This window comes from Taudactylus pleione, unplaced genomic scaffold, assembly GCF_031769625.1.
Source record: "Taudactylus pleione unplaced genomic scaffold, aTauple2 ptg000487l, whole genome shotgun sequence".
NCBI lineage: Eukaryota > Metazoa > Chordata > Amphibia > Anura > Myobatrachidae > Taudactylus > Taudactylus pleione.
The window spans coordinates 6,792,870-6,818,942 of NW_028284889.1; the positions used below are offsets into that span (position 1 = coordinate 6,792,870).

Below are 26,073 nucleotides of genomic sequence, written 5' to 3' on the forward strand. Positions count from 1 at the left end.
AGACAGAGTGAAAAGTGATAAGAAAGTGATAATTTGCCAGCCAATCAGGTCCCAACTGTCATGTCACAGGCTGTGTTTGAAAAATGACAGTTAGGAGCTGATTGGATGGCACTTTATCACTTTCTTATCACTTTTCACTCTGTCTCCTAACACTGTTTAGTAAATAGACCCCTATGAGCCTAATTCAGCAGTGCTCGCTAGTGCCCTGCTGAAAGCAGACTCCCGAAGTTCGGGAATCTGCGCAGGCACCAGACCAGTTCTACGCATGTGCAGAAATGGCCTGTGAGCCCGCACGGAGACTGCCAGCAGACTGTCAGTGATTGACAGTCTGCTGGTGTTTGTGGGCGGGGAGGGGGCTGCGATGGCCTGTTTCCCGAAACGGAGGCGTGTCGCCGCTGTTATGGGGGAAGGTTAGAGGCCAGGATCGGATCTCTCGTCGGCTGACGGAGATTTCCTGGCCTCTTACACTAATCTGCTGCGGCCGGCTGCGGGACCCCATGGACAACGCAGCTCGGATACGTAATGCAGCAGGAGGCGTGATGCCTCCTACTGCATTACATAATTGCAAGGATCACAATTACAAAGCTGCCTGTGTGCATACATCATATATTTATAGCCTGCGTGCAGCTGTGCAATTGCAGTCCTTGCTCAATCAGGCCCTAAATCAGAAAAAAAGCCAACGATTGAAAATCTGTAGAAAAGTATGCATGAGTGAGACAAGAAGTTCTAGGAGGACCAATTTTGGAGAGGCCATACAAAATATACATGAGAAGAATTAATGAGGAAGGTGACAAGCAACATGCGTGGAGTGGGGTCACACATTGCAGCCTTAGACAGCAGGGGGGTTGGTTTTTGCACAGCTGTTGCCTTGCTCCTCAGTTTATATTGCTGTCTTGTGTCACATGTGGTTTCCCAGGCATATTGCTCCTCTCACGGCCTCTGGGGAGCTGTGTGTTCCAGCATCTCGGGCAGCCATCACCCCTGTGTTCTCTCACTTCGTGATTCTTGCCTGCAGCTACTCGTAGGACTCCATGGGCTCCGGCTCACCCTACATCATCAGTATTCCTGATCATGCTCATGTAACTAATCTGCAGATATAGTCCTCCATTGTTTGAGACCTGCCAATGTGTGCATACAATAATGAACTGGGCTCACTGGGGAACCTATCACCTAAATATCAAATCAAGTTTCCTTTCAATAAAATCAATTAGAATACATACATGCGAAGTATTATTTTCCTTTATTGAGTATACTTATTTATCACAATAATAAACACTAATGAGTAATATTAAGGGTTAGTGAAATTTTTGGTGAAATCTATTTCCTTTCTACAGATAACTGATAAAATAAAAGTGGCCCATTTAACGAGTTTCATCATACGCAACAAGTTTTTAAACGCGTTGCGTATGATAATGGTGCTCCAGCCAATCAGGACTGTCATCTGTGTGAAAAATGACAGTTGGGAGCTGATTGGCTGGAGCATCGTTAATGAAACGCAAAGGGTGAATAATAAAACTCGTTGATAAATGAGGGGGGAGCACTTAATTTTTAAAGTTTACTTTTTTTTTTTTCACACACAGAAACACGTGTAACTCGGACCTGCTCAGGCTAGTCTCGCTAACCTGAAGCAGGTCTGTTTTTTTTCCCTCAAGTTTTTAGGCAGTAACAGAGTGTGAGTTAGACACTCACACTCCATTACATTGCCTGACTTGTATGCTTTACCATTATAGGGGGATCCCTTGTTGTACAACGATCAGCCATAACAATGATAGACCTGGCAACTATTGTGTAGTTCCACCTCAAACCACCAAAATTGCTCGGACCCATTGAGGCATAGACTCCACAAGCCCTCTGAAGGTGTCCTGTGGTATCTGGCATCAAGATGTTTGCTGCAGATCCTTCAAAACCTATAAAATTGCAAAGTGGCGCCTCTTGGACCTATTTGTCCAGCACATCCCACAGATGCGCGATCGTATTGAGATCTGGGGAATTTGTAGTCAACACTTTGAACTTTTTGTCATGTTCCTCAAAACCATTCCTGAACACTTTGTGCAGTGTGTTTGAGTGCATTATTCTGCTGAAAGAGGCCACAGCCATCAGAAAATACCAATGCCATGAAGGGGTGTACTTAGTCAACAATAAGGTTTAGGCAGGTGGTACATGTCAAAGTAACATCCACTTGTATGGCAGAACCCATACATGTGGATGTTACTTTGACAGTATAATGCTCTGGGCAGAACATTGTCCAAAGCATCACACTGCCTCCGCCGGCTTGCCTTCGTCCCATAGTGTATCCTAGTACTATCTCTCATCCAGTAAAAGGTGGGCACGCTCCTGGCCATCCACATAATTTAATAGAAAATGTAATTCATCAGACCAGGACATCTTTTTTCTTAATTCAGTGTTCCAGTTCTGATGCTCCTGTGCCCATTGTAGACACATTCACCGGTGGACAGGGGCCATCATGGGCGCCATGACCGGTGTGCGGCTACGCAGGAAGCTGCGATGCACTGTAATTTGTGCTATGTGGGATTGGACCAGATGGGCTAGTCGTCGCTCCCACATGAGCTCCAAATAGCCTTGGGTGCCCATGACTGTGTTGTCAGGTTACTGGTTGTCCTTTCTTGGACCACTAACACGAGCCACTGCATACTGGAAACACCCTGCAAGACCTGCCAATTTGGAGATGCTCTGTCCCAGTCGCCTAAACATTCGGCCCTTTTCAAAGTTGCTCAGATTCTTACACTTGCCCATTTTTGCTACTTCCAGCAGATCAACTTAAAAAACGGAAAGCCTGATTCTGATTTGGGAGTAGTGCAAAAAAATAGCAATAACTGCATCTAGACAAACCATGTTGCAGATGCAAATACTGGCTGCTTTTGAATATAGCCCACAAATACTGGATAGTTGTATTTTTACACAGCTAATTAGATTTGAGTTTGGACACACTCCTCTCATATTCTAAATCTTTCTGTACATTTTAAATCTGCCCCACCTGCAGTGCAAAATGGTTTTGCCCAGGTGCAAAGTTACTTGCTACTTTATTGCTTTACTCCCATCTCAGAATCAGGTCCTGAGAGTTCACTTGCTGCTTAGTATATCCTACCCTTGCCATGTGCCGTTGTAAAGAGATAATCAATGTTATTCATTTGACTTGTCAGTGGTTTTAATGTTATGGCTGGTTGATGTATATTAGGACCAGACCAGCATGTCATAGCCCAGTGCTTGAAGTTGCTTTAGCAGGGGGACACCCTGCTGTTCACCCCATGCAATAATGGTAACCAAACAAGGCTATATTGCTGGTTTAATTTTTTTGTGAAGTTATATATTTTTTTGGCTTAAATGTTAACACTTCCTGTCCTTTCTGAGGCCCTAGTTCGATTATTAGTTCGTACTCTCCCTGGTCAGAGTTCTGTCTCACTGGTATATTACACTATTTTGTCATCTAGTAATGCAGAGAGCTTGTACAGCCTTAGATCTCACTAAGATTTAAATTTGGGTGTTTTATCCGATGATTAGAAAGTTCTCCTAGGCTTTCCTCGAGATGCCACAGCATATGCCAGGTTTCAGCAGATCCAATTATATATTCTGCATATGGTCTACTGGACACAGATTTGTGAGCTGGGGGGTGGGAGGGTTGTCTTCTACAGACTCCTGCCCTAAATGTGTTCCTCTGCTGATTTCTGGCATTGTCCTGTGTGCTCGAGTGGCTTTCTTTTGGTCTAGGAAGGTCACTTGTGTACGGAGTACGGTATCCCAATTTCTTTACTAACACCACTCATCTGCCTCTTTAGCCTCGACCTGGAGGAAACCCTCTCTGTGCCTTTATGATATGTGAATAATCTTTTAATGCTGGCCCAGGTGTGTATTGCCCAAACATGGTTGGCTCCTGATCCCCCCCCCCCCCCCTCCTTGGTGGCTCTAGTCAATACAACTGTTTCCCATGAACGTATTATGTACCAGAAGCAAAATGCCCATTAAAATGTGTTAAAGTCTGGTTCCAAGGGCAGGATTACCACTATGCTCATGCCATAAGTGAGGGTACTGAAATACACAATTATTTTTAACATGTAGAATACGTTGTGACAAATGAAAATAATAAACAGTGTAAATAAGCAGATTGATGTCAGATGAATAGTGTCACTGCTAGGCTGTTTTAGAGGGGCTCAGCGCCCTGCCCAATTTTAAAGTGGTCAAATGCACCCTGCCCTTATAGCGGCACCCCGCTAAAGCAGCCTGCCTTGTGCCGCCCTCACCCGCAGGCCACAGTGTCCCGCGAGTGGGAAAATTTGCCAGTTCCGATTTCCGCAGGTGAACAGATGCCGTGCAAATGTGCACAGCATCTATTCATAGTGAAGGGAGAGCTTGGGGGAAGCCCAGCACCTCCGTGATTGCTATGCACGCCCCCAAGAGTGACAAATCACGATTACATGCCCCCTCCCAATTGCCACGCCCCCTTTTCGGGAGCAGCCACACCTAAGCGCCTTGCCCCTGGGCTGGCGTGAACACTAGATGAACAGCCACTTATTATATCACATGCAGAAACATCTGAAAATGCAGCGTCCTGCTGTAGATACAGAAGTACTGCTAAGTGCTCCCAGGGTTAGAAAGTGTCGCTGCTCAATCCTCCACAGTGCTGGCCCACCTTGATTTGTTTCCCAGTTTAATGGTGTAGGCCAGTGTTTCCCATCTGCAGTTCTCAGGGACCCCTGACTGAGCATGTTTTACAGATCTCATCAGTATCATAAATGAAGTAATTAGCACCACCAGTGGATCTTTTAAAATGTGTTAGCCAGTAATGAATACACCTGTGCACCAACTAGGAGATCTGTAAAATATGCACTTTAAGGTGTCCCTGAGGACTGGAGTTGGGTAACACTGGTGTAGGGATTGCTCACTTCTCACTTCTCATCGCTCACTTCTCAGAAAGGTCTTCATGACCGGTCGGTCCAAGCATTGCAACATAGCATTATTCAATCTAGCTAGACAATTTAACAGAATGGAAAATTGTAAGTAGCAGTTTATGCTGCTCAAAGAGGACATGAACATCGCCTTGAGTCATATACTACCTCTCCATTTGCTAGCATTTTATCACCCTCAATGAACAACAGGTCAAAAGAAAAAAATGGCTCCTGCTAGGGGGGCCATGCACAGACAGTTGTTCATAAATGCCAATAGAACAAATACATATGTTGCCTCTAAGTTCTTGTGTTGCATTTATTCTGATCTCTCAGAGGACCATAAATCCTACATGTCCTGAATACCACACATCCTACGTTTCCTTCACATAACTCATTGGCTAGAATTTTAACTCCAATCTCCTTTTGTTTAAGCAGAATTGTAGTTAGACACAAGAACAAAGCAGAAGTATACTGGCACACCCTATTACAATCATGTACCAATTGCATTGCTCAAAATATGTACACTATTTATGCCATTTCATTTTATCCATAAGCTAAGGATGGGCACAGAGGCAGGGGTGCCGAGAGGGGGGGGGAGCGGGTACAGATTACCCGGGCTTCCTGAAGGGCCCGGCGGGGGCCCGGGTCCGGCGCCGCTCCCCCCCTCACAGCAGCCCAGCATACAGCGTGTGCTGAGCTGCAGTTGGAGACTGCTCGTGGCTGCTGAGCAGCAGCCACAGCAGTCTCCTATGCCTGTGCGGGGGGGCAATCACACTGATCGCGCCCCCCCTGGCTTTACGCCAGGCTGAGGGGGCTCAGAGCGCCCCTCTCCCCAGCGCACGGCGCTGCAAATAATTTTTTTTCTCGGCAAGGGGGCGTGGCCACGCCTCCCGCAATTAGGCCACACCCCCTATTACCGGGGCCCGCCACGGCTCTTGGCGAGCCTGCACAGAGGGCCCAATTCTGAGAAGGATACATCTATTAAAAACAGAAGCTGCTCCAGTTTTCGGGAAGACTGCACATGCATCTGAATCGCAAAACACGATGTGCGCATTTGTCACACAATGTATCCAACATGAAGTAGGAGTTTCTAGGCAAGGAGCATCAAGACACACGGAGCGGCCATTTATGATGAGTCATGGATGTATATGAATATCTAAGTGCAATTCTGAGTCATGCATACAGGTAAAGGACCTAAAATGGGGCTGATTGAAGTGCCGATACAAATGATGACAGCTGTGCCTGCAGATGCTAGAATAGTGGGAGGCATAGACTTGGAACTTTCAGAAGAACAGATTTGCAATTTAGGGCCGTATTCAATTAGGGGCGAAAATCCGCGAGTGACGTCATTTCACCACGTGAAAAGTTTCCGCCGTATTCAATTCCAGAACCTTTTTGCCGGTGCGGAAACTCAATGCAATGGAACCTGCAAAAAAGTTTGGGTTTTGGGGTGCAAACCTCGGAAAAAAAACCCTGCCCCCTTGGGACAGTCCCCCAAAAGGTATACTGCGTCAAAAAAGCTATTGACAGCATTTAAGTACCCCAAATACCTTCAGCAGGCCTCTTCGGGGGGTATCTATAGTGATCCCCAATGTCAGTGCATCTTTTGGGGGTGTCAGGCTGATTTCCCCAAATTGGACAGCACTTTTCGCCTGTTTGCGTTTCGCCGGGTACAGTTTGACGATTTGTAATTGAATATGGAGATAAGCGGGTGATACTTTTCCGCATGGAAACCCAGCGTTGACGGTGAAAAGTACGGCATGTGAAAAGTACAGGACTTTTCGCTCCTAATTGAATATGCCCCTACGTTTGACCAATTGCGGCATTCGCATATGAAAGAGTACAATCCCACGGCCATAGGTAAAAGCAACAGCAGAAGTATGTGACTGAGAATCAAGCCCAGAAAGTGTATCAAACACTCACTAAAATAACTGTAAATACATAAAAATATTCAGTTAAACTGGCTATATTGTTTTATAGTGTAGTGCGTTTGTCCATCTTTGTTTGCAGATAAAAATAGAAAAGCATCAAAGGCACTTATACAGTGCTGCACATTCACAACAACCAACTTTGAATTCCTCCAAAGCCTGTTATATGTTTTATTGGTAAGAAACCACATCTGCCCAAATTATTAGCTCTGGAATGTTTTCTCCAGTTTTATGAAGTAGATCACAGGATGTGCTTACAGCAAATGCCAGGCAGATGAACACTAGAGGATTTCTGTTCTATTGTATTGCACCATCATGCATTTTATAAATGGGTTCACAAATATTCAGTGTACAAATTGCTAGTTATAAATAGCTATGGAAACTAAAAAGAATGCATACTATGTATACTTTACCACAACAATTTCTGAAACAATCAGTATTAATCATTACTATGTGACATCAGGTTCAAATTAAATAAATAATTAATTGTTATAAAACAAAGGTTTTAAACATGTTATTTAAAGACCTACTACTTGACTATTCGAGGAGAAAAATACTGCACATCTGTAATTTCCTATAATGGTGCGTACAAACGGTAGGATTAAACAGGACAATAACTATATCGATCATATCGTTATCGTTCATATCGTCCTGTTTTTGGGCCCTTCCAACCCCCAAGCGACGGTCGCTGCGCAGGCACGGATGGTCGATGTCGACCATCGCCTGTGCATGCAGGCCAAGCTGGTCGATATCGACCGAGTTAGCCTGGTTACTATAGGGACCCGCGATTCATTTGGGGGTTACTGCATGTGCTGGATGTTCGATATCGAACATCCAGCACATGCAAGACGATCAGACGATATCTTTATCGTTGTCTGACCGATCCGTGTGTACAGAGCTTAAGTTTATACTCAAAGCACCAGTCATACTTTTGCTGCCTTTTAAATTAACTCCTTACCAAATATTTAAAATAACTGCAATTTATACCTCTTATTACAAATAAAAAAAAAAATAAGGTGTTATTTATAGAATGGGTAATAAATATACACTGTATGAAGAATATGGTTATTGAGGAAACACTGTTTAATGTATATAGGATTGGAGTCTCTGTACTGATTACTACTATAAATATTTAAAATGTGTGATCACAATTTTGTCACTTTCCTGCCCATGTAAAATTCAAAGCAACATTTTACAGGGCGCAAGAGAGATTTGTCGCTTCTCAACATTAGACAACTTGAGTTTATAGAAGAGAAATAAACTTGCAATTATAGCACTGGCTACAAGAATTATGTTTATGGTAACTTATTTCATATTAAGCCTACAGTTCAAGTTAGTGTGCTTGGGAATGTAGTCAATAAGTCAACAGTTAAGATGTTAACATTGAACATGTCGGCATGTTCACAATGTCGACATGTGAAACACCGGCATTCTGCATGGACCGGCAGCAGAGGGGTAGGGTTGGTCACTAGGAGGAGAGTTAGCGTTAGGCTACGGGAGGGGAGGTTAGGCTTAGGCACTAGGGGGAGGAGAAAGGATAGCAATACTCATTGCTGAAAGTCCTCATGCGCTGACTGCCGGATGACATCATTAGGGCAACCATACCTTCTGTACCAGGTAAGTCACTGCTAGGCCACCAGGGACGTTCTGTTGACTTTCTAATCATGTGGACATTTTATCAATGTCGACATGATGAATGTCGACAAAATATACCACCCCCGTGTGTGTGCAATAAGAAACACACTATGATAGAATGTAAAGGGGTGTTGGTAACATCCTATGTGCCCTGACAAAGCATGTATTTCTGCAGGTAAAACGACTGTTGGTCAAATCTCTTAATTCTGCTGTCTTTTTAAAGTTTATTGGAGGGTTTATGCTGTATTGTCATAAATATATCATTGTCCTCAGGTTTAAAGAGTACTGGGTTGCTTCTAGCTCTTTTCTTTGGAGTGCATTATACAAATGCATTAGAAAATAACCTTGACAAAGCAAAGAACAAATACAAAAAAATATAGTGGCACCACTGCTTGCGCAATAAACAGGACCAATAGCAGCCAGTCATACACCGTGGGAGCAACACAACCACTCCCTAAAGTGACATATGAATACCAAAGGAACTTCAAATAAATGTGTTATAAATTTGATGCATATGAGGTATTCATACTAAGAAACACATTGGTGTAAATACTTTTTTGCATATATACATTCGTCAGGTTCAAGCGCCTAGGTACACACACCAACTTTGGTATGCATATATAACAAAGAACAACAAAACACAATATCAAGATACTGAAGTATTTGGCTGTCTAATGCACATGAAATAAATGAAGTGCCAAAGCTTTTAGGGAAACTTGCTACACCCTGTAAAGGAATTTTCACACCCGGTCTCAGTTATTTCCATGTATAAAAAGAGGTCGTTATCAGGATCTGTATCTTAGTCTGGTCAGAATATTTTTAGCAGACTCTGCTTAAAGTTGCACTCCCATATAGTCATGGGATTTATTTCTGCTCACTACTTTTATAAGGCTGCAAGGGGGTGTTACAGCAAAATGACCAACCAAAATTTGCAATCTCCGTATTACACAGACTCAAGATTCTAATTGGCCCTACTGCTCACACCATCCATCTTATTTATTGCCCACAGTTGAAGCCAACAGCAAATCGCACTGTTTTCTCCATTGATGTATTTCTATGATGCACACAAACGCTTTCTTGAGAGACAACTCTGTCAACTATAAATGGAGAGGCAGAGAGGGAGAGGGAGCAGCCGCCGCAGGCAGAGAGCGAGGGAGCAGCCCTCGCAGGCAGAGAGTGAGGGAGCAGCGGCGAAGGCAGAGAGCGAGGGAGCAGCGGCGAAGGCAGAGAGCGAGGGAGCAGCGGCGAAGGCAGAGAGCAGCGGCGCAGGCAGAGAGCGAGGGAGAGTGAGCGATGCAGACAAGGGGGAGTATAAGGCACATTGGTTGAACATAGGTAGTTTCATTTATCAATTGTATATATCGAAATTGGTGTGTCACATAGACAGAAGACAAAATTCTCTTTGTGGCTCCCTCACCATCTTAACCTTGGCATTATAAAATTGGTACATACCTGTCTCCCATCTTGGCCTACATTTGTTTGGCCTCGAACCACAGTTCTTATGTTGTCATCCAAACGTCTGAAAATAAAAATAAATATATGTGTATCTTAATGAAAGTGTAAACAAAAGAAAAGTGTGCTCTGGTACTCACTGTTCGCTTGTAAAGATCTGCTCTACAACAACCTGTGTGTGTTTGTGGAACTAGTAATGCTGAATAGCAGCAACACTCAGGGATGAAAAGAGACAAGAAGCTGCTTGAATGTACCAATGTTTCTATGCAGAAGCTTATAAAGGCATTGTAGAAGCCACTCAGCATTTATATTGAAATTGTAGAAAATGTACAAAACACTTACATTTACTCTAACCTGATGTAATACCTTCTAATTGTAAAACTAACTTGAAATATGCTTCCAAGAAGCAAAGCTTTACAGCAATCATGAAAAAAAAAAAACACATTAGTTTGACTGCTGGGGACACATTTTAATTCACTCTGTGAACATTATTTTTATTCTACCTTAGCAATCCAATAATATGCATACAATATGTGCGCTTTTATCTACTATAGAATATTGGTGAGTGTTTTCTGTTTGAAATAATTCATACATACAATTATAAATATATAATCTTTCTATATATCCGGAACATATTATGATAGACACAAATAAAAATATACCAGAGGGCACTAGATAAACAATTTCATAGATAATCTAAATAGTGTTCTCCTATAAGTAATAAGTCCAAAACTTTATTTATACATATTTATTTATACATATACATATATATATATCTATATATATACACACACACATACATACACACATATACACATACATATATGTAGTGTTCACTCTAGCTCCGGCGGCAGGCAGGGCGCCGGAGCTAGAGAGTGCAACCTTGTGCTGGCGCGCGCCCGAAAAGGGGTTGTGGTCATGAAAAGGGGGCGTGTCTATAAGACGCGTCCCCTTTTCGTCATACTTGGGGGCGTGCCCGGCGCTTACGGACATGCCGGGCAGCCCCCAAGCACTGCCGAAAGGGCGAATAGATGCCCGGCGTCTATTCTCCGGCGGTGACCGGGTCGCCGCATGTTTGTCCACCCGCGGGACACTGCGTCCCGCGGGTGAGAACGGCACCCGCAGGCTGTGAGGGCAGGGCGCTTTTTGCCCTCCAGAAGGAGGGCAGGGCGCCGCGCCCCGCTAAAACAGCCTAGCGGGAACGCTATATGTGTGTGTGTGTGTGTGTGTAGCAGAAGATTACAGCAAATCCCTCTAAATACATTTTTTTCTTCTCTCAATGTGTGTCTTTTAACTCATAAATGTGTATTTTTTGACCAAACTAAAACGTGAACAGTTAATATGCACCCCCCAAAAATATGGCTGTCAGCTCAACCAGAAGAAAAATGTATCGGTGGTGATCTGTTACATAGACAAAAGAGTACAGGACCTGGAATAGAGCGCCTTACGTGCTTATATAACATATAATTTAAAGTGCTGGGTGAATTGCGCACCTAAAGTGCTAAGTGCGAATAATATTTAATTAATAAAAATCTCCAAATAAATGACACCATTAAATGGCAACAAGATTTCATAAACATGCGCAAAAGTGCATAAGTAATTTAAAGTGCAAATTAATGAAAGAGCAAACAACTCATTTAAAAAAGTATAAATTAATTTTAATCAGAAACAACTATTATGTCCTTCCACATAAAGGATAAAATGCATAAACACACGAACAATGTGTGTGTGTGTGTGTGTGTGTATATATATATATATATATATATATATATATATATATATATATATATATATATATTATAAATTATATATAAAATTGCTATAAAATTATCAGAATAAACAAAGGGATAAAAAAATCGTAGCTTATCGGATAAAAAATGGCAAGTACATGAGTCGGAAGAGAGTAGGACCTCCCAACGCGTTTATCCGTATCCTGGACTTCTTCAAGGGATAACCTAGCTCCTATGTGGTATCCAGTATTTATACCCCCTCAAATAAGGACAAACAAGGAATGATAAGACTTACAGTGTTCAATGCATGTATATAAAATTAATACAAAATTAAACAACATCTCAACTGTAACTCAACCTCAGTCATCTACCTCTTGGAATGCTCATGTGGAACGAAGTACGTGGGCAAGACTAAACGACCTTTGAAACTTCGCATACAAAAGCACATAAGGAACATTAAAAACAAGGTGGAGACGCATATGGTGTCAAGACACTTCATTTCACACCACAAATCGGACCCGGATGAACTAACGTTTAAAGCAACAGAACATGTGGAATTGGGAGACAGAGGAGGAGATCTTGCAAATAAATTATCCAGACGTAAGATGTACTGGATCTTTGAACTTGACACCATGATCCCTAAAGGATTCAATGATAACTACGAAATAGCTCCCTTCCTTTAAGAAGATGGAGTAAACATGTCAGGAGGGTACATGTTATGTCCTAATAATACCTACTGTCATACCTGGGTTAGAGCGCCCAATCTCGGAAGCTAAGCACCACTGGGCTTGGTTAGTACTTGGATGGGAAACCTCTAGGGAAGACCAGGTACGGTAGTTCTTCATGGGACATACAGGTATAAATCCCTCAGGACATGCGACCTACGAAGCAATCCCTGATCTACTTTTTGAAGGATTAAGCAAGAATTGCTAGAACGAAGTAATCCCTGATCTACTTTTGAAGACTACACTTGAAGGCTCATGCAAGAATTGTTTGACATTACAATTGAAATGACTGTGCACATTCGACAAGTCCATTAATGCACAGAGAAAGACCAAAGGGGAATTTAATTTTTTTCACTCAGTTTTATTCATAATTTTTAGGAATACACTGAACAAGTTCTCTGACAGATCAAAGTGTCATTTTAGGAATATATGTATGTATGTATACATACATACATACACACACACATACCGTATACAACGTAGATGTGATCTATAATAATCACACACTTATGTGTAGATGTTTGAATTATAATTTTAAACAAGTCTGGATCGGGTGCTGAGAATAATTATGAATCGTGATCTTTAATCTTATATATGCCCAATATATGGCTGGTAATCTATGTTGATACTAATATTGTTTCCATTATGTCACATAGGAAACAATAACTAAAAATTGCTACTTCCAGGATCCAAGAAATTATCAGGCAGATAGGAGTAGTAAGATGGCGGTGGAAAAAGGAATCTCTGGGAGTTGTAAGATGGCCGCCACTATGGAGATACCACTAGGAGTACCAAGATGGATGCCGCCAGCTTGGGAGAACGGACTGGAGATGCCTAGGACAGCGGTGACGTATTGATGTGCAACACACGTGACTGGGGGATCGAGTGGAAGATTTGGATCAGACAGCCTATCCTGGACAGCCAATGAGGTGGTATAGCGCTGTACGAGGACGGAGATGACATGTGATAGAGACAGTCCCACGATAGTAACAGATCACACTACACATGGATAAGCGGGCGGAAGCGCCGCGATGCCTAGACCTTAAGGGCGGAAGTGACGCAACGCTATATAGATGGTGAAAGGTGGGATTCACTACACGATTAAGACCCTTAAGTGACTTGTATTAAAGAAGCAGATACACATATCAACAATGCAGTGATAAAGAGAACAGCTTAATATAAAACTGAGCAATTATTGCTTTTTAATGGATATATGCTAATTAGGAAACCGGAAGTGATGTCACAAACGAGTCCTATCATTCCTTGTTTGTCCTTATTTGAGGGGGTATAAATACTGGATACCCCATAGGAGCTAGGTTATCCCTTGAAGAAGTCCAGGATATGGACAAAACGCGTTGGGGGGTCCTACTCTCTTCCCACTCAAGAACTTGCCATTTTTTATCAGATAAGATACGATTTTTTATTCTGAGATATATATATATATATATATATATATATATATATATATATATATATATATATATGGGATGTGCAGGCTCGGATAGGTTCGAGTTTGCACGTGGAGTTCTGTTTTTTTGGAGGGAAAAATCCGAACTCAGAAAGAGGCAAAACGTCATCTTGCATGAACAAAAGTCCAGGAATGACGATGTTCGTCCATGCAAGATGACGTTTTGCCTCTTTCTGAGTTCCGTTTTTTTTGGAGGGAAAAATCCGAACGCGTCAGGAACTGCTCCAACAGTACAATGCCAGGCACAGCCAAACAGTATCAGAATGAACACTTTGGCGCAAACTGCATGGGTTACGAATTTTCAATCGTATAGCCCGGGTGCTTCCCAGGTTAACAACCATCCAAAAGAAACCGCATCTGACATGGGCCAAACAGCATTGTCACTGGACCATTGAACAGAGGAGACGCATCATATGGTCTGATGAATCGAGATTTTGCTTATATTCCAATGACGGCTGCTCCAGAGTAATGAGGCGGGCTGGGGAAGTGTTCCAACCAGACAGTGTCCAAAAAGCTGTGCAGAAAGGAGGTGGAAGTGTCAAGTTTTGGGGATGTATTTTAAGTGCTGGAGCTGGACCCTTGGCCAAGGTGTCCAATCGCATGAAAGCGGTGGAGTATGTGACATTGTTGGATCATGCGGATTTGCCATTTGTATAGTTTCTGAAAGACGTGCCACATCTCACATGGCCCTGCAATTCGCCAGATCTCAATGTTATTGAGAAAATTTGGGATATGTTGGAACGGGCTGTGAAGAAGAAACATAAACACCCTCCAAATTTGGCTGCATTGAAGGACCACTTGGGCGCGATGTGAGTCATATTGATAGCATGCCACGGAAAATCCGAGCTGTCTTTAAATCAGGTGGAGATTTAATGACATATTAACGTCTAATGTGAACAATCCATATTATTTTGTTGTGTGTGTGTACACATATGAATATATATACATTTGCTTTTGGATGGTTTAATATACACAAACTTTGTTTGAGCCACAAAATTATTGAAAATATTGTATAAAATTACCTGCAGGCTGTGTGTATAATGTGTATATAACACAAATGTATTCTGTGTTTAAATATGGGTCCCATTCCCAAGATATATCATTATGGTATGCACATATTCCAAAATACAGAATATTCCGATATCCCTGGACCCAAGCATTTTGGATATGGGAGACTCAACCTGTATATATACACACACACACAAATATACTATAGATTATATACACACACACATACTGTATGACTGTTTCCAGTCATATATACAAATGTTACCTTATTTTCAAACGAATTTTGCTCACAACGTCATCAATGTTCGACAAGGACTGCAAAAAGGAAAGAATACTTATGGTTACAAATTAGACACCTGGTGGCTCATTTATTGGATTGTATGCCAACTTACAGGAGACACACTGACAATTAACTTCCTGCTTTCATCTGTGCTTTTTAGGCATTTCTTTATTTCATTAGAATAATTATGGGATATGTCAGAATTATTCTGTATAGGATATAGAGAGAAGCATTGGGGGCGATTCAAATGTTCTGCCGGCCGCTTTTTTTTTTTTTTTTTTAAGTCGCCTGATAGAGCAATTCAATTGTTGCTCTGTTAGGGCGCCGGCATTTCCGCACGCACTGATAACACAGGAATATGCGGATTGTAACCGTCTCGTCAGCAATTCACCAATATATACATATTTATGTTTGTTTATTTTCCCTATATTGCAATGTAGAATATATAAAAATGTTTAAGATGATATTCAGTATTAGTATAGTTGTGTGAGGTGCAGCTGGGTCGCATTTGTCGAATGGTCTCAGGTCTGGAGAGGATTGAGGCCTACCCTCCCCTCTCCAAAGGGAATAGATGGTACCCCGTTGCACTAGTCATTTTGTTTAATGTTTGATCTAAAGGCATATTATATAATGTATTAAAAAGTATATACAGATTAGTGTTTATTTCTATGCAGGTGTGATTAACTGCGGAGATATGTACAAGTTAGAACTAAGAACGCAGCCATCTTGTTTAGTGGTTAGCAATAAGAATTGTAAGCCATTTTGTTCTAGCAGTAGGAATTATGGGTTTAAAATGTCAGTATTTAGCATGTGCAGAACAGCAGACAACAAATCTCAGACTTTATAAATAAAAAGAGTTAATCAAGATATCCTTGGCCTGCAAGAAGCAGCAGCTAGAAGCTACATGGGAACAGAGAAAAAGAAGATAAATTATATTGTCAATATTTTGGTTAAGAGACACATAACCAATTAAGGTCTAGCACGTACGAATATTAAATAAATTAATATTCCCCATTGGTTTAATTGGAGGTATAGCCAGAATTAAGTATGAAAACTCCCCAGAGAGAGAGGGAGGGGGGAGCAGTCGAGGAATACTTAGAGGAAGGAGGAGAGAGCACACAACGAGGGTGCTGGTGCCGTTGCTGTACGCATGTATGAAATTGGCTGGTATGCTGCACTGGGTGTCACAAATTTATTAGTATTCCTTACTACTGCTGCTAATATAACATTTTGTTGTAAGTCTGCACTGGCAATATACATGTATAATTATGTTGTCTTTAAGTAAAAGCATTGTCATTTATTCTAGAATCTGTGTTGGTGTGAATTATTTCATTTCTTCTTATAATAAGTGAGGTTTATAAATATAGAACACATCGTGAGCACTCAGGAGTGCGCGAGCAGAAATGTGCCTGAAACACCCTAGTTAGGGCACGCTAACCGCAGATAACGCACCCTAAGCAGAAATTAAGAGGTGTTTAGCCGTTTTAGACGGCTAAACCTAGTCTTTTAGGTGGCGAAGAGGGCGATAATTAATGAGCGCCCAGAACAATTGAATATCAAACTGGGCGCTCATTAATTATCACGCCCCAAAAAACATTTGAATCGCCCCCACTGTGTCTTATTCCAGAGCAATGAGAATAAAAAAAACTGTGCTTAATTATATAATCACATGGAAAAAAGAACAGAAAAAAAAATAGAAATCAGTTTTTAGTCAAATTTGCAAGAGAACATGTAAAAGCCAATAAATTCAAGTAATAGCGGAAACTTTTTATTAAGCGTTACTGAATAACAGTAGCCGTCACTCTGTAAATTCAAACCTCCGCTGTATCGCTACATATAGAAAGTAGAAGTTCTTATTTTCTTAACCTACGAATTCAGTAAAATGCGGCAGATGGAGTAAGTATAATAAGTAACGGTGTGAACTGAGAAGTAGCGTAAAACTGGCGCAGTAACGGTGAATGCTGTGCAATGGTTATTATGTAAATATGGCCACTGATTTCTAGTTAAGGACTAGAATACCTAAAATACATGTGGGTCTTACATACATCATTCTACTAACAAAATACACAAATATATACAATATTCTCATATTTTACACTGCCTATCCATCATGATCACTTTAACATAAATATCTTCATAATAAACTCATGAAGGTTTTATAGATATACAGTACTTGTGTATGTTATCAGCTGCTCTATTACACATGTTTACACATATTTCACATTTAGCAGTCCTGTAAATTTGTATAGCCTAAAATAGTGGTTATAAAGGTGGTTTTTAAAGCAGTTGAGAAACCAATCATCAAGTAGTGTATGCTTTGGCACAGTACTCATCATTTTACATTTACAGTCTTCCATGGGTCAAATTTTTAATTTGGAAATGTAATATATAGGGCCATATTCAATTAGGAGCGAAAAGTTTGTTGCCGGACTTTTCGCCGTCATCGCCGCTTTGCAGAGTGAAAATGTATCGCGCTCGTCCCCGCGTATCCCCGTATTCAATTCTAAAAGCAGCGAAAACGGGACCCGGCGAAAATGAAATGAGCGAAAAGTGCTGTCATTTTGGGGGAAATCAGGTTGACACCCCCCAAAAGATGTCCTGACATGGGGTTTACTATGGGTACCCCCGAATAGCCCTGCTGCAGGTATTTGGGGTGTTTAAATGGTCTAATTAGCTGCTATTTTGCGTCTTTGAAAAAGTGGTGAAGAATAGGATTTAGCATGATTTTTTTTTGGAAAAACAAGTAGTCCCATCAAATTTGGGGTGCCTGAAAATGGGTGCAAGCATATTTTAAAGTGGGTAATGTAAAACTTTTAAAAACATGAAAAATCCACCTGCTGCAACCACCTGCAAACTAAAAAACACCTGGCACATACTTGGGGACCCCCCTGAGTCTATTTCGCTAGTTTAAAAGTTTGTCCCCCAACTTTTGTTTTTTCGCCCCCAAAACGAAAGTAGTTTTTTGGTACTTTTTTTTTAAAAATTGACACACAATACCTTTGGGGGACTGTCCAAGGGGTGCAGGGTGGTTTTTGAAAGTTTGTACCCCAAAACCCCAATTCTACAATTGTTCTCACCACCTATTCATAGGTGATACTTTTTCGCAGGTCCCGATGCATTGACTTTTCGCACCGGCGAAAAGTCAGAACAATTGAATACGGGTATAACTGGAAAGCGGCGAAATTGACATCATCTGCGAAAAAGTTTAGCCAATAACAGCTTTTCGCCGGCAATCAAACATTGCCCATAGTCAGATATTAGTGGCACAATTTATATTTGAGAAAGGCCACTGAGTGGATACCATCAGTCATGCACAGCTGTCAACAGATCATCATCTGTGAAGATCACGATGCTGTAACTCAGCCCCAGTTGTTGTTAACCCAAGTGGTATGAAATCCACAGTGCATACCTATGATAACAGCAATCACTTTCACCAGCACTTTGTAACAAGCCAATGATATGAGTAAATAGCGCCCAAAAGGTATTTCCTACTGGGTTATACTCAGCACTTACATATGTTGTCATGTAATCCCTGCTCTGCCAGTGCAAGGAAAGTTATGTGCAGACAATGCGAACTACCCTGAGTCAGACAGAGACTTATGGTGCGTACACACAGTACGATAAAAATGCACAATATGAACAATAATGATCATTCAGTTTTAGGTGCCTTCCAACCCTCAAACGACCAGCGATGCACGGGCACATATGGACGATAAAGATATCATCCATCGACCGTGCATGCAGGCCAACCTGGTAGATGCCGACCAGGTTACATAGGGACCCACGATCGTTGATCGCGGGAAGCTGGCCAGTCGTTGATGGATTGGGGGTGTGCTGGATGAACGATAACGATCATCCAGCACACCGGGAAGGTGCAGGATGATCAGTCAGCGATAACATTATCGCTGACTGATCATACCATCTGTACGGACCATTAGTGTGTGCAATTTACGGAGTCACTGGCACTGTTTGCGCCACAGTACAACTGCTGGGTTTGAGATCTCCTAGAGAACACCAAGAAGACTGAATGGTAAAATGAAATCCACTAATTATACACTACAATGCACACAAACCACCCTGTTCCTAGGACAATATAATTTGGGATTTATGTGGCTTATAGGGAAAACAAAGCAAAACTTTGAATTGAATACACCACATATGCACAATGCTACACCCTGTATGCAAATGGAAGAACCATCATTAAAGCCTATCCGAGGAGACAGGTGAACTATTACATGACCTAGATAGAGACGACAAATGTCAGACCACTTTGCATACACAGAAATTACACCCAAGTTAATTTTAAGTGTGGCAGTACATACATACGGACGGACTGAGCAGGGGAGGGGGGGGGACGGACTGAGCAGGGGAGGGGGGGGGACGGACTCAGCAGGGGAGGGGGGGGGGACGGACTCAGCAGGGGAGGGGGGGGGGGGACGGACTCAGCAGGGGAGGGGGGGGGGGACGGACTCAGCAGGGGAGGGGGGGGACGGGACGGACTCAGCAGGGGAGGGGGGGGGGGACGGACTCAGCAGGGGAGGGGGGGGGTACGGACTCAGCAGGGGAGGGGGGGGGGACGGACTCAGCAGGGGAGGGGGGGGGGACGGACTCAGCAGGGGAGGGGGGGGGGACGGACTCAGCAGGGGAGGGGGGGGGACGGACTCAGCAGGGGAGGGGGGGGGGACGGACTCAGCAGGGGAGGGGGGGGGGGGGGGACGGACTCAGCAGGGGAGGGGGGGGGGGGGGACTCAGCAGGGGAGGGGGGGACGGACTCAGCAGGGGAGGGGGGGGGGACTCAGCAGGGGAGGGGGGGGGGGGGGACTCAGCAGGGGAGGGGGGGGGGGACTCAGCAGGGGAGGGGGGGGGGACGGACTCAGCAGGGGAGGGGGGGGGGACGGACTCAGCAGGGGAGGGGGGGGGGACGGACTCAGCAGGGGAGGGGGGGGGGACGGACTCAGCAGGGGAGGGGGGGGGGGACGGACTCAGCAGGGGAGGGGGGGGGGGACGGACTCAGCAGGGGAGGGGGGGGGGACGGACTCAGCAGGGGAGGGGGGGGGGGACGGACTCAGCAGGGGAGGGGGGGGGGGACGGACTCAGCAGGGGAGGGGGGGGGGGGACGGACTCAGCAGGGGAGGGGGGGGGGGGACGGACTCAGCAGGGGAGGGGGGGGGGGGACGGACTCAGCAGGGGAGGGGGGGGGGGGGACGGACTCAGCAGGGGAGGGGGGGGGGGGGACGGACTCAGCAGGGGAGGGGGGGGGGGGGACGGACTCAGCAGGGGAGGGGGGGGGGGGGACGGACTCAGCAGGGGAGGGGGGGGGGGGGGACGGACTCAGCAGGGGAGGGGGGGGGGACGGACTCAGCAGGGGAGGGGGGGGGGACGGACTCAGCAGGGGAGGGGGGGGGGACGGACTCAGCAGGGGAGGGGGGGGGACGGACTCAGCAGGGGAGGGGGGGGGACACGGACTCAGCAGGGGAGGGGGGGGGGACACGGACTCAGCAGGGGAGGGGGGGGGGACACGGACTCAGCAGGGGAGGGGGGGGACACGGACTCAGCAGGGGAGGGGGGGGGGACACGGACTCAGCAGGGGAGGGGGGGGGGACACGGACTCAGCAGGGGAGGGGGGGGGGACACGGACTCAGCAGGGGAGGGGGGGGACACGGACTCAGCAGGGGAGGGGGGGGACACGGACTCAGCAGGGGAGGGGGGGGGGACACGGACTCAGCAGGGGAGGGGGGGGGACACGGACTCAGCAGGGGAGGGGGGACGACACGGACTCAGCAGGGGAGGGGGGGGGGACACGGACTCAGCAGGGGAGGGGGGGGGGACGGACTCAGCAGGGGAGGGGGGGGGGACGGACTCAGCAGGGGAGGGGGGGGGGACGGACTCAGCAGGGGAGGGGGGGGGGACGGACTCAGCAGGGGAGGGGGAGGGGGGGGGACGGACTCAGCAGGGGAGGGGGGGGGACGGACTCAGCAGGGGAGGGGGCATAGATAGCCTCACAAAGAAATGAAGGTGCTTAATTTAGGAAGCAATTACAAGTGGATTAATCGGTGGGTGTGAATAAAAGGGCTCTGAAGAGAAAAAGGAAAAAATATATATAAATATTTCCGTGCTGTGCAGCCGCTCACTAAACAAGTAAATCAGCAGTAGGTACACATAACATGAAACAAAAACCAAGTCCATACCAAGGGTCAAGTTAAGGGGAAACTAAATCAATTGGGAGTGTGTAACTAAAAAGACTCAAAAGATAAAGAGCCTGTGTTCTGTGATAGGAGAGTACCACATTAATTTGTAAATCAGCAGTAAGTACACTCAACTTTAAACAGAACCATAAACATATTTTTTAATGATTTTACTTACTGTGGTATATGCCTCCTCCCTCAGTAATGCCCCATACTCCTCCATGCTGCTCCTACCATGTGCCGCTTCTTACTCCCTTCTCCATCCTGATCTCACAATTCACTTATTCTCTTCCAACTACCTTACTCCTCCATGCTGCTCCTCTTCCTCCATCTTGCTCCCAGTCTCTTACTTCTCTATGATGCTCCCACCAAACGCTGGTACTATTCCACCTCTCTCCATACAGTTCCCAATCCCTTACTTCTTCATGCTGCTCCTACCATAACGCCGTTCCTTTTCCTCCATTCCTCATCCAGCTCCCACTACCTTACTACCCCATGCTGCTCCTTCCCATACACTGATCCTCTTCCTCTATTCTCCATCCTGCTCCCACTAACTTACTTCCCCATGCTGCTCCTTACCATACACTGGTCCTCTTCCTCTATTCCCCATCCAGCTCCCACTACCTTAATTCTCTACACTGCTCCTCTTCCTCCATTATAAATTCACCTGCCACTACCTTACTTCTCCCCGCTGATCCTCTTCCTCCATTCCCCTTCCAGGTCAAAACTCCCTTACTTCTTAATGCTGCTCTTACCATACGGTGCTCCTCCTCCATTCCCATCCAGCTCCCACTACCTTACTTCTCTATGTTGCTGCGCTTCCTTCATTCCCCATCCAGCTCAAACTCCCTTACTTCTTCATGCTGCTCTTACCATACGCTGCTCCTCCTCCTCCATTCCCCTTCCAGCTCAAAACGCCCTTACTTTTTAATGCTGCTCTTACCAAATGCTGCTCCTCTTCCTCCATTCCCCATCCAGCACCCATTCCCTTATCTACTCTGCTTCTGTTCCTCCTTTATAAAATTAGCCTCCCACTACCTTACTTCTCCACGCTGATCCTCTTCCTCCATTCCCCATCCAGCTCAAACTCCCTTACTTCTTCATGCTGCTCTTACCATACAGTGCTCCTCCTCCATTCCTATCCAGCTCCCACTACCTTACTTCTCTATGTTGCTCCTCTTCCTCCATTCCCCATCCAGCTCCCACTACCTTACTTCTCCACGCTGATCCGATCATATGCTGCTCCTCTTACTCCATTCCCCATCCAGCTCAAACTCCCTTACTTCTTCATGCTGCTCTTACCACACGCTGCTCCTCCTCCATTCCCCATCCAGCTCCCCCTCCCTTACTTCTCCACACTGATCCTCTTCCTCCATTATAAATTCACCTCCCACTACCTTACTTCTCCACGCTGATCCTCTTCCTCCATTCTCCTTTAATCTCAAACTCCCTTACTTCTTTATGCTGCTCGTACCATACGCTGCTCCACATCCTCCATTCCCATCCAGCTCCCACTACTTTTCTTCTTCATTCCCATATCAATCTTCCTGACTTCTTCCCTTCTAAAGCTGCAGGCTGGTGGTCTCCTCTATACAGGCTGCATTACAACTTCATTAGAGGACATCCGCGATTCATAGGAGCAAGGACGTTGTCTGCCTGTAAACATTGAGTTACAGTATATTACACAGTATGTGCCCTGCACTCCACACAGTTCAACACTGGCTCATAGCACTCAGAACAACTTTAATTGATCTAATACAAGTTAGGCAAGAAAACAAATGTCTAAATGTTTGCTATAGGTTAATGTACATTTTGATTTTTGTTATTTAATGACTCCTAGGTAAATCACATTACTGTTTAATAGGGTTTGGTAACACAGCATTTATTAGAAAAAGAAAGCAATGCTTTAAAATATACTTCTATGTCAGTTATAAACTGTTGAACAAAATGTTCTGCAATGCAGACAAGACTGCCGTAACCCATAACACCAGTGGCAAGACTGCGGTAACCCATAACATCACAGTCACGACTGCGGTAACCCATAACACCACAGTCACGACTGCGGTAACCCATAACACCACAGTCACGACTGCGGTAACCCATAACACCACAGTCACGACTGCGGTAACCCATAACACCACAGTCACGACTGCGGTAACCCATAACACCACAGTCACGACTGCGGTAACCCATAACACCACAGTCACGACTGCGGTAACCCTTAACACCACAGTCACGACTGCGGTAACCCATAACACCACAGTCACAACTGCGGTAACCCATAACACCACAGTCACAACTGCGGTAACCCATAACACCACAGTCACAACTGCGGTAACCCATAACACCACAGTCACAACTGCGGTAACCCTTAACACCACAGTCACAACTGCGGTAACCCATAACACCACAGTCACAACTGCGGTAACCCATAACACCACAGTCACAACTGCGGTAACCCATAACACCAGTGTCACAACTGCCGTAACCCATAACACCAGTGTCACAACTGCCGTAACCCATAACACCAGTGTCACAACTGCCGTAACCCATAACACCAGTGTCACAACTGCCGTAACCCATAACACCAGTGTCACAACTGCCGTAACCCATAACACCACAGTCACAACTGCGGTAACCCATAACACCACAGTCACAACTGCGGTAACCCATAACACCACAGTCACAACTGCGGTAACCCATAACACCACAGTCACAACTGCGGTAACCCATAACACCACAGTCACAACTGCCGTAACCCATAACACCACAGTCACAACTGCGGTAACCCATAACACCACAGTCACAACTGCGGTAACCCATAACACCAGTGTCACAACTGCCGTAACCCATAACACCAGTGTCACAACTGCCGTAACCCATAACACCAGTGTCACAACTGCCGTAACCCATAACACCAGTGTCACAACTGCCGTAACCCATAACACCAGTGTCACAACTGCCGTAACCCATAACACCAGTGTCACAACTGCCGTAACCCATAACACCAGTGTCACAACTGCCGTAACCCATAACACCAGTGTCACAACTGCCGTAACCCATAACACCACAGTCACAACTGCGGTAACCCATAACACCACAGTCACAACTGCGGTAACCCATAACACCACAGTCACAACTGCGGTAACCCATAACACCACAGTCACAACTGCGGTAACCCATAACACCACAGTCACAACTGCGGTAACCCATAACACCACAGTCACAACTGCGGTAACCCATAACACCACAGTCACAACTGCGGTAACCCATAACACCACAGTCACAACTGCGGTAACCCATAACACCAGTGTCACAACTGCCGTAACCCATAACACCAGTGTCACAACTGCCGTAACCCATAACACCAGTGTCACAACTGCCGTAACCCATAACACCAGTGTCACAACTGCCGTAACCCATAACACCAGTGTCACAACTGCCGTAACCCATAACACCAGTGTCACAACTGCCGTAACCCATAACACCACAGTCACAACTGCCGTAACCCATAACACCACAGTCACAACTGCGGTAACCCATAACACCACAGTCACAACTGCGGTAACCCATAACACCACAGTCACAACTGCCGTAACCCATAACACCACAGTCACAACTGCCGTAACCCATAACACCACAGTCACAACTGCCGTAACCCATAACACCACAGTCACAACTGCCGTAACCCATAACACCACAGTCACAACTGCCGTAACCCATAACACCACAGTCACAACTGCCGTAACCCATAACACCACAGTCACAACTGCCGTAACCCATAACACCACAGTCACAACTGCCGTAACCCATAACACCACAGTCACAACTGCCGTAACCCATAACACCACAGTCACAACTGCCGTAACCCATAAAAACAGTCACAACTGCTGTAACCCATAACACAAGCAAGACTGTTGTAACACATTTGCTTTCACTTTTGAAGTGGCACTAGAAAAAAAAAAAAAAATCACAAAAATCTTTATCTTTTTTCTGTGCACTTGCATCCACAAGAGTTCTCCCATCAGGTTCGTAACTGACATCATTTGGTAGAATGTGCTTAAATCTTGTATGCATACACTTATGCTGGCCATACACCTGCACGTTTTCGGGACGATTTTCGACGAGTCGTACAATGGATCGTGTGGAAATCGTGTATTTTTTTATTAGGATACGATCCGATGCGTGCTCCCGCAGCACCTAAAACTGATCGTTTGATCAGAAGTGCAGCCCATATTATCCATCGTATTGTGTGCAGATCGTACAGTGTATTTTGTGCATGCGATGCATCGTGTGTCCATTCATGTCATTTCAATGACGTTTTCCTGATGAGCACGTGAGGCACACGATCGATCGTACGACAGATCTTGTGCAAAGAAAATACGCAAATATGCAGCTGGGACTGCCAGGGAGCTCCGGGGAGTCATGAAATGAATCTTATCTGATGCTGGTCGCACAAGTGTATGGAAAAACAGTTGCCTTTTATAGCCTTATATTTCTGGCATTAATATTGCCATGCTGCTGGTACCATGTAGGATATGGGTAAAACTGAGCGCGGGCATATTTCTTTTCTGTTTTGTTTCAAAATTTTGCCTTGTGCTATCATGGCAGCTTTCAATTAAGGCTATAAAAGGCTAGTTGGGTGTGGCTAACAGCAAGCCCCTGTATAGATGTGTCCCTCTGTATCTAGGAGGTGATCACATTTAACTGCAATGTAATGATGTGCTGGGCATATATGCTAGTGTTGGGACCTGCAGAAAA

The 26,073-nt window shown here is 44.8% G+C and overlaps 1 protein-coding gene across 2 annotated transcripts in view; it reads right to left on the reverse strand.

Annotated features, from left to right (window-relative positions):
* The window catches only part of VPS53 (VPS53 subunit of GARP complex), a 235,492-nt gene that overhangs the window by 190,839 nt on the left and 18,580 nt on the right, over positions 1 to 26,073 (reverse strand). Inside the window, exons 1-3 of one of the 2 annotated variants that reach the window (XM_088449556.1) lie at positions 22,768 to 22,867; positions 15,113 to 15,162; positions 9,917 to 9,983 (exon numbers count right to left, since the gene is read on the reverse strand). In XM_088449556.1, coding sequence (XP_088305682.1) covers positions 9,917 to 9,983; positions 15,113 to 15,162; positions 22,768 to 22,803 — 153 coding nt within the window. In that variant the 5' untranslated portion in view covers positions 22,804 to 22,867. Of the gene's footprint in view, positions 1 to 9,916; positions 9,984 to 15,112; positions 15,163 to 22,767; positions 22,868 to 26,073 lie in introns of those variants that run through there. The other variant, XM_088449555.1, reaches the window with a different exon arrangement.